Source organism: Phyllobates terribilis, unplaced genomic scaffold, assembly GCF_046119375.1.
Source record: "Phyllobates terribilis strain yellow unplaced genomic scaffold, ASM4611937v1 Scaffold_1__5_contigs__length_1240528914, whole genome shotgun sequence".
NCBI classification, from domain to species: Eukaryota; Metazoa; Chordata; class Amphibia; order Anura; family Dendrobatidae; genus Phyllobates; species Phyllobates terribilis.
The window spans coordinates 213068980-213081868 of record NW_027362761.1 but is presented as its reverse complement, the minus strand read 5'-3'; the positions used below and the strand labels follow the sequence as shown (position 1 = coordinate 213081868).

Genomic DNA, 12889 nt, shown 5'->3' with positions numbered 1-12889 from the left:
CGTTTCCTGTGAAAACAAGGAAAGGCATTAACTAGCTTTCAGCAAGAATGCCGGTTTAAGCACCTCTCCATGAGAAGGACAACATGTGTTTGGGATTGATGGCCTGTAATGAAGGGTTGGATTTCACATTTCTAGTGCAGTTGTAGGGGGTCTTGAATCTCGTCATCCCATTCTTCTTCCTCTCCGGGCTGTGAATTGTCATGTATGTTTATGCAGTGGTCAGCATGTGCTGAGCTATGGCTTCCTGCATGAAATGTGCTCCACATTACCTGCCCGCCACCACTTGTATTCTGAGACGCTCAGTGTCTCCCTGTGCTCCCTCTCCCCTTACAGGATGGCAGAGAGGAAAGGAGCAGTTGAGAGTGAATAGATGTTGGCTGTGATCTTTACACATGCTGGCAGCAGATCCCACATCTTGTATTAGCTGCACAAGTTGAACAGATGGAACAAATTGACAAAATCGTGTTCACTCACACTGTGCCTGAGAAGCAGCTGAGATGCTATATGAAGCCCAAAAACTGAAGTATTTTTATTAGTTCTTGAGTTCTCTCGTCACAGAACTTTCTATTTTAACCTGCCGAACAGTAGCTCAGTATGGTTCATGATGAATATTGCATGCATCCTCCTTTCCGGTCATGCCTGGCCCTAATTGCTGTGTTCTAATAGGCCATAAAGACCATTCTCTGTCAACTTTCCAGCTATTGAATTCTCATTCTGACATTCTCTAAATTACCCTACTTCCAGAGCTTGTCTCTTTTGGTATTTAAAGTATCACTCGTACACAGATTCACTTTGGCAGATTTTTAGAAGAAGGCTGTTAATCAACTGGCAAGCTTTGAGAGTGTGGGAGAAGACCCACCTAAACTCCATTCAGATACTGTTGAATTAGAGGGGTTTTCCACCTTACAAATTACAGATAGAGCAGGTACTCTCCCTCCGCAGGTCCAGTGCTGGCCCCCTGCCAGTACTTGGGTCTTGGCTGCAGTAGTGACGAGAGATGAGTGGATTTCTTTGCACTCATCAGAACAGCAAATCATAAGACAAGCCTGGGATCCTGGAAGGTCAGGAAATTCGTGGAGCTCCTGCCCACGGCCAGAGAGCACTGAACTGGAATGTGGACCAGGGTTGCGGAACGCGATCCAATCATCTCTAGCAGTAATGTCATGTCAACAGCACGCATCACCGCTGTATCCAATAACTAAGCTCAGAGTCTGTGCTGAGTTACATGGCACGAGCTCTTGAGCTCAGTGATTGGCTGCAGCAGTGATGCACGCTGTCGATGTAATGTCTCCGCTGCCGCCAAAGCACACAGACCTAAGCAGCGGGAGAGATCTCATGCTAGACAGAGAGAGTGGGTACTTGCTTTGTTTCTTATTTTATGTCTTTTTACAGCATTTGGGGTACAATGACATTGTTCTGTTTTGCTCCCCATATGAAAAGACTGGGCAGCATGGTGGCTCAGTGGTTAGCACTGTAGCCTTGCAGCGCTGGGGTCCTGGGTTCATTCTCACCAAGGACAACATCTGCAAGGAGTTTGTATGCTCTCCCGGTTTTTAACATACTGATAGGGAATCTAGATTGTGAGCCCCAATAGGGACAGAGATGATGATACCTGTAAAGTGCTGTAGAAATTAATGGCACTATATAAGTGAGTAAAATAGATAAAAATAAAACATAATATCTATACTTATCAGTAAATCAGTCCATTTTTTTCCTGCCTACTCAACTAGGAATAAAATAACGGTTCACAGTAAGGGGCCTAAACCTAGACTGGAATGAATAAATATTAAAATCAACACAAAGTGCCACTTATTTTTTTCTTGTATGCACTAAGAATGATGTTAGTTGAAGAAGTAAGACTTACCTTATCTAACCCCTTCCACTCCTGCTTCAATGCTTCCTGGGTATCCCGCTGGTCTCTGTACTTCCTGCTTCATTTGGACAGACTTGGCTATGGCGGTAACTTGTTGATCACAGCTACCACCAGTGACTGGTTGCATGGTCACATGTCTGCCTAGATCAGGGTTTCTCAAACTCCAGTCCTCACGGCCCCCACAGGACATGTTTTCAGGATTTCAATAGTATTACACAGGTGACAGAATTCCTGATGTCTTGATGATAATTGCATCACTTGTCCAATACTAAGGAAATCCTGAAAACATGATCTGTTGGGGGCCTGAGGACTGGAGTTTGGGAAACGCTAGTCTAGTTGAAGCCGAAAGTGTGGAGACCAGGTGTAGACCCAGAAGGATCAGAACTGAACTAATGAGAGTTCAGTAATGTGCGTGTCAGTATTTTTTTTTTTTTAGTAAGTGGCCAGACAACCCCATTAATAAGCACTGTACTGTTCATTACAGCAACATTTTCAAAAATGACAACTAATATGTCTGCATTATCTGTTGACACAGCAAAAATGGCCACCGGGGCTAAAAATGTAAATGTGTATATCTCTATACGAGAAGTATGATTACCAAATCTTGTCTACTCTTCTTACTTCAACTTCTGATTTACTAATATCAATATCAATTCTTTTATGTTCTGCTTGAAGTCTCTCCTTTAAGGGGGATGGCTCATGAAGACAATCCCTGACAATATGCCCTATTAAACCCTGTGGGCGTCATAGAGTGGGGAACCCCCTCTACGAGGCAGATCGTATATTAGATCCTGCACTGAAGGACTCAAAGCCATCCTTGTATTACGAATGGCTCGGTTCCTCCAATTGTTAGATAATCCCCTAAGCCATCCTTTACTGAGGAAGGTAGTTTCCCTAGGTGTAATTGTCTGACTTCTCTTACATTAGTAGCTTTTTTATTTCCCAGGTATATATCCATTTTATTATATAACATCTATTTCATTTATTATTCTATTTTCCCATCTTTATTCTATCACGTTGAATAATTCATGTTCTACCTAACAAATGATGTTAGAACTTTTTAATAACATTCAACAACTGGTGTTGATTATTGTAATATATTCGGCCTTTTGATGAGTGGGACCAATAACATATGAAATATAATTTGTAAAATGTGGAGCTTATCTTCAAATTCTATTTTCAGTGATTTGATGATGTAATGCTAACAGTTTTTTTGGCATGCATGACTTGATGGGTTGTTGAATTTTCTTTTTTCCCCTATAGGACTACAAGATACCTTTGACAGTGAATGGGAAGCTGGTAAAATTACTTATAATAATTACAGGAACGGCTCTGATGATGCAGTGCTAGCTTACAAATTGTTAATACAGACCGGCAACACAGACAAACCTATCGACCTAAGTCGGGTAAGACAGTGAATGTAAATTATTAGTAATTATTTCACAAAAGTTCTGATTTTGTGGTGAAACTTACAGAATTCATCCTCACCCACAATTACTTTGAATTTGATAACAACATATATCTACAGGAGACTGGTACAGCGATGGGAAGTAAAATGGCTCCACAGTACGCAAAAAGAAAAAAACACTTCACAAAAGTTAAAATCCATGATAATTAAAAATGATTATTTAAGAGTAGAGATGGTGCGAATTGATTCACACATCCCATTCCATCAGCCATGACAGAGGTCTGTGGCCATAGTACTGGAGCAGGAGTACCACCTCTTCACCTCCTGGGATCCATGCCTCTTCTTTTGATTATCTGGCCAGCTAATCCAAAGAGCCGTTGATTGCGGCAAGTAAGAGGCGGTACTCCTGTTCCAGTACTGTGGCCACAGTCCAGCAGGTAAGAGGCGGTACTCCTGCTCCGGTACTGTGACCACAGACCACTGACATGGCTGATGGAATGGGATGTGTGAATCAATTCGCACCAACTCTATTTCACAGTCAATGAAAAACAAGACATTTTCTAGTAGAATTGTTTTTTTACATTTTTTTGTCCATTTGGCCATGTGCAACTAGAAGACCACAGTGATGTTTCAGCGACATTCTTTTCTTGTATTGATGCCAGATTACCATTTTATTTAATGGCTACTGGGTTGAAGACTTTGACTGTTGTGTGAAAGTAATAACCCACATGTCGTAGAGAAGCACTTTAAAGGTTATTTCCTGTGCTTAAATGCTCAAGGCCTATCTTCAGGGTTGGTGATCAAAATTTAATTGGTGAAGGACCTGAGATAAGCAGAATAAAGTGGACTGGGACACACAGCTTCAACCATATTTAAAGCTACGTGTCTGCATAAACAGTGAAGGGGGCATTTCCATTCCTCTGATCATTGGGAGATCCACATTAAATTTTGATAGCTTACCCTAAGACTAGGCTATTATTAATAAAGGCGTTTTCCAGTATATTAATAAAATCAGCAAAAATGAGAACATTGTATAAAATAATAAAGTATCTTATGTTTTCCCATTTATTAAAAGGATTTTTCAGTATATTAAAGCACCACTTCGGCGTTTTATATTATATTTTACCACCAGAGTGGTATCACTAATGTCTGTTCCCTGCCCCTAGTAATATACTTACCAGACGCCATCTTCTTCTGTTCTTGGCGCCGCTCTGGTCGTCTTAAACAGATTCTACCTGCCAGATCACTCCACTGTTTGCTGGACGAGCTGGAGATCACTACTCAATGCAAGTCTATAAGAGCCAGAAAAAGGTATAGATTTACATAGAGAACTTGTGACGGTTAGCTGTGACTTACAGTCAGGAGCTGCGGTTACAAGATGGCGGAATAGGACCGGAGTGGTGCTGGGAACAGAAAAACATGGCGACTGGTAAGTATTTTACTAGGGGCAGGAAATATGCATTAGTGATACCACTCCGACAGTGAAATAAAAAAATATGCCAGAGTGGTGATTTAAGAAAATCGTCAACGAGGAGAAAATGGTTTAAAGTAAAAAAGTAACTTTCACTCATTCATTTAATCCCATGCTGGTTCCAGCACCACCACTATGGTGATCCCCGCCGGTCTCACAGTGTACAACCTTCAGCAATGATGTGCTGTCCACACGTAAATAACCGCTGCAGCCAGTCACTGGCCGGTGATGTTGGCATGTAAAGTGGGGCATGTGAATACAGTTTAGCCTAGCTTGGAATTCTAGTATACAGTGGGGAGAAAAAGTATTTAGTCAGCCACCAATTGTGCAAATTCTCCCACTTAAAAAGATGAGAGAGGCCTGTAATTGACATCATAGGTAGACCTCAACTATGAGATACAAAATGAGAAAACAAATCCTGAAAATCACATTGTCTGATTTGGAAAGAATTTTTTTTCAAATTTTGGTGGAAAATAAGTATTTGGTCAATTACAAAAGTTCATTTCAATACTTTGTTATATATCCTTTGTTGACAATGACAGAGGTCAAACGTTTTCTGTAAGTCTTCACAAGGTTAGCACACACTGTTGCTGGTATGTTGGCCCATTCCTCCATGCAGATCTCCTCAAGAGCAGTGATGTTTTGGGGCTGTCGATGGCAACACAGACTTTCAATTGCCTCCAAAGGTTTTCTATAGGGTTTAGATCTGGAGACTGGCTAGGCCACTCCAGGACCTTGAAATGCTTCTTACGAAGCCACTCCTTCGTTGCCCCGGCAGTGTGCTTAGGATCATTGTCATGCTGAAAGACCCAGCCACATTTCATCTTCAATGCTCTTGCTGATGGAAGGAGGTTTGCACTCAAAATCTCACGATACATGTCCCCATCCATTCTTTCATGTACAAGAATCAGTCATCCTGGTCCCTTGGCAGAGAAACAGCCCCAAAGCATGATGTTGCCACCCCCATGCTTCACAGTAGGTATGGTGTTCTTTGGATGCAACTCAGCACTCTTTCTCCTCCAAACACGACAAGTTGTGTTTTACCAAACAGTTCTACTTTGGTTTCATCTGACCATATGACATTCTCCCAATACTTTTCTGGATCATCCAAATGCTCTCTAGCAAACTTCAGACGGGCCCGGACATGTAATGGCTTAAGCAGGATCTGAGTCCCTGGCGGCGTAGTGTGTTACTGATGGTAGCCTGTGTAACGTTGGTTCCAGCTCTCTGCAGGTCATTCACTAGGTCCCCCCGTGTGGTTCTGGGATTTTTGCTCACCGTTCTTGAGATCATTTTGACCCCACGGGGTGAGATCTTGTGTGAAGCCCCAGATCGAGGGAGATTATCAGTGGTCTTGTATGTCTTCCATTTTCTAATTATTGCTCCCACAGTTGATTTCTTCACACCAAGTTGCTTGCCTATTGCAGATTCAGTCTTCCCAGCCTGGTTGCAGGGCTACAATTTTGTTTCTGGTGTCCTTTGACAGCTCTTTGGTCTTCACCATAGTGGAGTTTGGAGTGTGACTGTTTGAGGTTGCGGCAGGTGTCTTTTATACTGATAACAAGTTCAAACAGGTGCCAGTAGCAAAGAAATGAGTGGAGGAGAGAGGAGCCTCTTAAAGTTACAGGTCTATGAGAGCCAGAAATCTTGCTTGTTTGTAATTGACCAAATACTTATTTTCCACCAAAATTTGAAAAAAATTTCTTTCCAAATCAGACTGTGATTTTCAGGATTTGTTTTCTCATTTTGTATCTCATAGTTGAGATCTACCTATGATGTCAATTACAGGCCTCTCTCATCTTTTTAAGTGGGAGAACTTGCACAATTGGTGGCTGACTAAATACTTTTTTTCCCCACTGTACATGTCAATAAGTGGCTGCAGATTTCAAACTGAGGGCATATTTTATTTTGGGGGAACTAACGCTACCACAAACATTTGTATTTTTAAACTGTCTGACAAAACGTGGAGAACGGTTTAGGTGGCGAGACTATTGTGGAATAGGTGGCGAGACTATTGTGGAAAGTGTGGAGACAGACGACAACAAGTCCTAATTATTTCTGCTACAATAATTACATACATGCTCAATGTGGAATTTGATGCCGAGACCTGAGATGAAATACCTCCTATCAGTGGTCTTGCAGTAGAGATGTAGTTTACCAGACACATCTTGAAGACATGCTGTTATTCCATCTCCAGATGATTAATTAACTCCAGATACTTCAAATCATTGGGGGCACGAATAAGAGAGTTGTGCTCCTGTCACTGTTTCTCATTTCATTCAGAAGACCTCGGCGTGGAGTTTTGCCAGGTTTTTTTTTTTTGTCTGCTGTAGCCTTTTCTTTTTTACAAATAGTGGTTAAATGGATGTGCCTATCCTTCTGTGATTGCCCTTGACTTAGAAGGTCACCATCCTTGGCCCCACGGGAGCTGCCATTGGATCTCAGCAATAAATGAGTTCATATTAAAATAAATGGTCATTTAGTAAATACTCGAGCCTAGGAAGAAAAGTCATAAGATCACATATACAGATGTTTTATTTTTTATTGCTCTCCTTCATTTACTGGGTGGCATTTCCTTCAGTGTTAACAGCGGAGGTTAACTGCACCCAGACATGCGGGGGCGGGGGGGGGTGTTTGCCAGGTCTTTTTTTTTCTTCTGCATTGCTTTGTTTCTGTAAAATGTTTCTGGAGCTTGGTCATCCCTCCCAGAACCACCCTCACCCCCCAGCTGTAGACATTTGTTGAGCACCCTGGTCCATCAGGAGGGGCTTGGATTCAAGAATGGAACAGGGTTGCCAGTGTAATTACAAGGGGAAGAGGGAAAGAAAGGAGAAATGTTTTTGTTAGATGGGGAGTCATATTTCTTAGGAATGCAGCAACTGTTTATTCATTGCCATTCCATTCACTTCAAGGGTAATTAAAAAACTGAGATGTTTATCATTTTTCTTTAAGAAAACAAATCAACCTCATATGGCCATACCCCCTTGCTTTCTAATGTAATCACTTAGAGGACAAATGTGTCTATGTGGATAAATATCTGAAGTTTATATACCATTATGTAACATTAAAGCAAACGGCCTTGTTTCCAGTTCTTTAAATAAGAGGCCTCAACTCAGAAATGTTGCTGGACATATTTAGTTCCGGCAGAAATGAACCCCGCTAGTCATATATTGAGTCTCCATACTGTTTTTCTGTACTGGTGTATAATAAGCATGTCTTGTTTGAACAGTGAAAAGAAGCAGAACTCAAAATATGTTTATATTTTGTCTTTGACATTGAGTTCTGGGCTGAAATAGTGGAAAAATCCCAGATAATGTTACCCTAACCAGCTGCTGTTTTTTGCAGTGGTACATCTGTACTCCATCCTTGCGAAAAAAAAGTACTGCATGCTCCATTGGGTGCCATATATGAGATGCATTTTCATAAAAGAAGTCAATGGAGACCTGAAAAATTGAATCAATGTACATAGATTTGTGTGAATCCAGGGTTTCTTGTATTCATCCATACACAGGGACATAAAAAGACAGAATATGTTCCCTGGATGAAGCTATTTATGGGCTCCTAGATCTCCACTAGGTTATTCTAGAGCACCCCGTTGGTTTCTGTGATTGGCAAAAATTAGGTTAAGAACATGCCATAAAATAACAAAAAATGCATTACTTATCTAATAATTTCATTTGCTTACCGCTGGTCTATGTATAAGTGGGAAGATTGCATTTTTGTGGTGTAGGTGTTCAGCATTATACCTTTAAGGTCAGTGATTGACTGCAGCGGTCACATGGGTAGACAGCACATGACCGCTTGGAGAAGCATGAAATTTATTAACTGAGTAAAAATTTTTTTTGTTTGTTTTGGTCTTTTATTTTACATTATTCCTCTATTTTTCCCAAATCTAAAAAAACTCCTTTTTAGTCTTTGTGACAATTGTTATAAGCATGAAACTCTCCAGCTCAGTCTCATTAGATATTCTCTAACAGAAATATTCAAGTGGCTTTTAAGGCCCCATACACATTAAATGAAAGTTGCCCCAAAGTGCCAGTTTCTATGGGATCTGCCAACCAGCTGACATGTATGTGGGGGGAGCTGATGACTCTCCCCCGATAAGTGATGTCATGGAAGAGAAGGATCGGAGAGTTGGAGTTTCATAGGCCTATCCTTTTTGTTTTTAAGGGAGATAAACTGTGCCAATGATATCTCGCAGTGGATTTTTCTTTTGCCTCTACGGAAAACTCATGAACCCTCAGCTGAGCTAAGCGCTCATGTATATGGAAGAGGCGGGAGAAATAACTGTCTGTCTAATGAGGGAGACAGAAGAGATAAGTTCCTGTCAAGATAACTGTCTATCGAACAAATGATCAGCTGACAGCTATCTAATAAGCATGACCAGCTTTAGGGTGGTAGAAGCCCCCTTGCTTACTGGGTCCTCGATTAGGTTACACATTTGGTATGTGTGTATGACCAGTGACCAGCTTTAGGGTCATCATGGGCCTCTGATTATCAGCATACCCATACCTCTATTTAACACGAATTGTAACCTTCTGATGAACCTCTAATGGAAACGCATTGAGACAGAGGAAGAATTATTAAATCTATCTCCAAATTATTGGACATCTAATGATAAGCAACATACGCTTCTGTGCCTTTTTACCCCCCCCTCCTCCCACTACTAGATAGTTGGTCTATGTCTAGTTTAGGTTCTCATCTATATATCCCCTATCTTAGAGACCTTGAGGGAGTGCGAGGGACAGCTGCCGTGGAGCGGGGGCGCCAAAACCTCGTCATCTAGGGAGCCCCGCTGCTAGGCAGAGCAGGCAGTATTTAATCTCAGGGATATATAGGCCAGATATGGTTTTCCTGGAAATGGTATTTATTCCACAACCTATGTTTATACTCTCTTGTCATCCAAAGTGATACTGTGTAGTTATTTGTTACAGTGTATCTTCTATGCAATTACGATGTTTATAAATATATCCATTTCTATGCCAATAAGATAGCACAAATATCAGTTGTTGGATTTGCTTGTAGGACGATTGTGGCTGATTGTATAACCTGATTCCTGTTTGTCATTATACACAGGAATAACGGATTGGTCTAGCAGGCTGAAGTCCCGTTCTCTATTTTTATTATAATAGCTTTGCAGTTGTGTACTTTAGGGTATTTTTTGGTGCTTTTTTAAAAAAATATCTAGAAAAAAGATTTATACGTTTTAAAGGGTTGTATGTATGCACTGTAGATTTCCCCTTTTTGATTATATCTATATTTATGAGATGTGGTAGTAGCCCCCTTACTTACTGGGTTCTTGCGTAGGTTACACATTTGGTATGCGTGTATGGCCAGTGACCAGCTTTAAGGTGGTAGTAGCCCCCTTACTTACTGGGTCCTTGAGTAGGTTACACATTTGGTATGTGTGTATGGCCAGTGACCAGCTTTAAGGTGGTAGTAGCCCCCTTACTTACTTGGTCCTTGCGTAGGTTACACATTTGGTATGTGTGTATAGCCAGTGACCAGCTTTAAGGTGGTAGTAGCCCCCTTACTTTCTTGGTCCTTGCGTAGGTTACACATTTGGTATGTGTGTATGGCCAGTGACCAGCTTTAAGGTGGTAGAAGCCCCCTTACTTACTGGATCCTTGAATAGGTTACACATTTGGTATGTGTGTATTGCCAGTGACCAGCTTTAGGGTGGGAATTGCCCCCTTACTTACTTGGTCTTTGCGTAGGTTACACATTTGGTATGTATGTATGACCAGTGACCAGCTTTAGGGTGGTAGTAGCCCCCTTACTTACTTGGTCCTTGCGTAGGTTACACATTTGGTAAGTGTGTATGGCCAGTGACCAGCTTTAAGGTGGTAGTAGCCCCCTTACTTACTTGGTCCTTGCGTTGGCTACACATTTGGCATGCGTGTATGACCAGTGACCAGCTTTAGGGTGGTAGTTGCCCCCTTACTTACTTGGTCTTTGCGTAGGTTACACATTTGGTATGTATGTATGACCAGTGACCAGCTTTAGGGTGGTAGTAGCCCCCTTACTTACTTGGTCCTTGCGTTGGCTACACATTTGGCATGCGTGTATGACCAGTGACCAGCTTTAGGGTGGTAGTTGCCCCCTTACTTACTTGGTCCTTGCGTAGGTTACACATTTGGTATTTGTGTATGGCCAGTGACCAGCTTTAGGGTGGTAGTAGCCCCCTTACTTACTTGGTCCTTGCGTAGGTTACACATTTGGTATGTGTGTGTGACCAGTGACAAGCTTTAGGGTGGTAGTTGCCCCCTTACTTACTGGGTTCTTGCGTTGGTTACACAATTGGTGTGTGTGTGTATGGTCAGTGACCAGCTTTAGAGTGGTAGTTGCCCCCTTACTTACTTGGTCCTTGCGTAGGTTACACATTTGGTATGTGTGTGTGACCAGTGACAAGCTTTAGGGTGGTAGTTGCCCCCTTACTTACTTGGTCCTTGCGTTGGTTACACAATTGGTGTGTGTGTATGGCCAGTGACCAGCTTTAGAGTGGTAGTAGCCCCCTTACTTACTGGGTTCTTGCGTTGGTTACACAATTGGTGTGTGTGTGTATGGTCAGTGACCAGCTTTAGAGTGGTAGTAGCCCCCTTACTTACTGGGTCCTTGCGTTGGTTGCACAATTGGTGTGTTTTTTTTTTGCCAGTGACCAGCTTTAGAGTGGTAGTAGCCCCCTTACTTACTGGGTCCTTGCGTTGGTTACACAATTGGTGTGTGTGTTGTATGGCCAGTGACCAGCTTTAGAGTGGTAGTAGTCCCCTTACTTACTGGGTCCTTGCGTTGGTTACACAATTGGTGTGTGTGTTGTATGGCCAGTGACCAGCTTTAAAGTGATAGTAGCCCCCTGATTTACTGGGTCCTTGCGTTGGTTACACAATTGGTGTGTGTGTGTATGGTCAGTGACCAGCTTTAGAGTGGTAGTAGCCCCCTTACTTACTGGGTCCTTGCGTTGGTTGCACAATTGGTGTGTGTGTGTATGGTCAGTGACCAGCTTTAGAGTGATAGTAGCCCCCTTACTTACTGGGTCCTTGCGTTGGTTGCACAATTGGTGTGGTTTTTTTTTGCCAGTGACCAGCTTTAGAGTGGTAGTAGCCCCCTTACTTACTGGGTTCTTGCGTTGGTTACACAATTGGTGTGTGTGTGTATGGTCAGTGACCAGCTTTAGAGTGGTAGTAGCCCCCTTACTTACTGGGTCCTTGCGTTGGTTGCACAATTGGTGTGGTTTTTTTTTGCCAGTGACCAGCTTTAGAGTGGTAGTAGCCCCCTTACTTACTGGGTCCTTGCGTTGGTTACACAATTGGTGTGTGTGTTGTATGGCCAGTGACCAGCTTTAGAGTGGTAGTAGTCCCCTTACTTACTGGGTCCTTGCGTTGGTTACACAATTGGTGTGTGTGTTGTATGGCCAGTGACCAGCTTTAGAGTGGTAGTAGCCCCCTTACTTACAGCGTGCCTGTGCAGGTCACACATTTGGTATGTGTTCTTACATATACACAGTTATGATGTGTAGAAATAAAATTATAGTTTCATTTACAAGCCAAGACATATAAATGAGGCATCAGAAATATGACCTCTAATGGCTTATATTGGTATATTATACATTATACAGAGATTATGTTATGGTAATGCATTTCCAATGTCTAATCCATAACAATTGTAATTTTGCATATAAATTGTGAGCTAATTCTAATTAGGTTATGTGACAACTTTCCACATATGTCTATTCTACAGTTGACTAAACAGCGCCTTGTGGATGCAGATGGGATCATTCATCCAAATGCCTTCTACATCTATTTAACGGCCTGGGTGACTAATGACCCTGTAGCCTATGCTGCTTCTCAGGCCAATATCCGCCCGCACCCTACAGAGTGGGTCCACGACAAAGCAGACTACATGCCTGAAACAAGGACAAGTAAGTAGGACTTTGCCTGAAGCCTTAAACTGTTTATGAACAGCTTCCTCCATTCTGGCTCTGTTTTCTGGATGATATTGTGCAGATCTACCACACTTTCGGAGACTGCTCTGTTTTCTTTTGACAACCATTTTAGCGTTACATTTTCTCCTAACGAAGAAAAAAAAAAGAATTGTGTCTTTTCCATTCAGCCAGAAATGAATGTCTCACACTTAATTG

The 12889-nt window shown here is 42.0% G+C and overlaps 1 protein-coding gene across 3 annotated transcripts in view; it reads left to right on the top strand.

The window, feature by feature from the left end:
• Positions 1-12889, top strand: part of PTCH1 (patched 1) — a 123685-nt gene that overhangs the window by 82684 nt on the left and 28112 nt on the right. For all 3 annotated transcript variants that reach the window (XM_073670979.1, XM_073670978.1, XM_073670980.1), the window contains exons 16-17: positions 3137-3279; positions 12490-12670. In XM_073670979.1, the coding sequence (XP_073527080.1) occupies positions 3137-3279; positions 12490-12670 (324 nt within the window). The remainder of the gene's footprint in view (positions 1-3136; positions 3280-12489; positions 12671-12889) is intronic.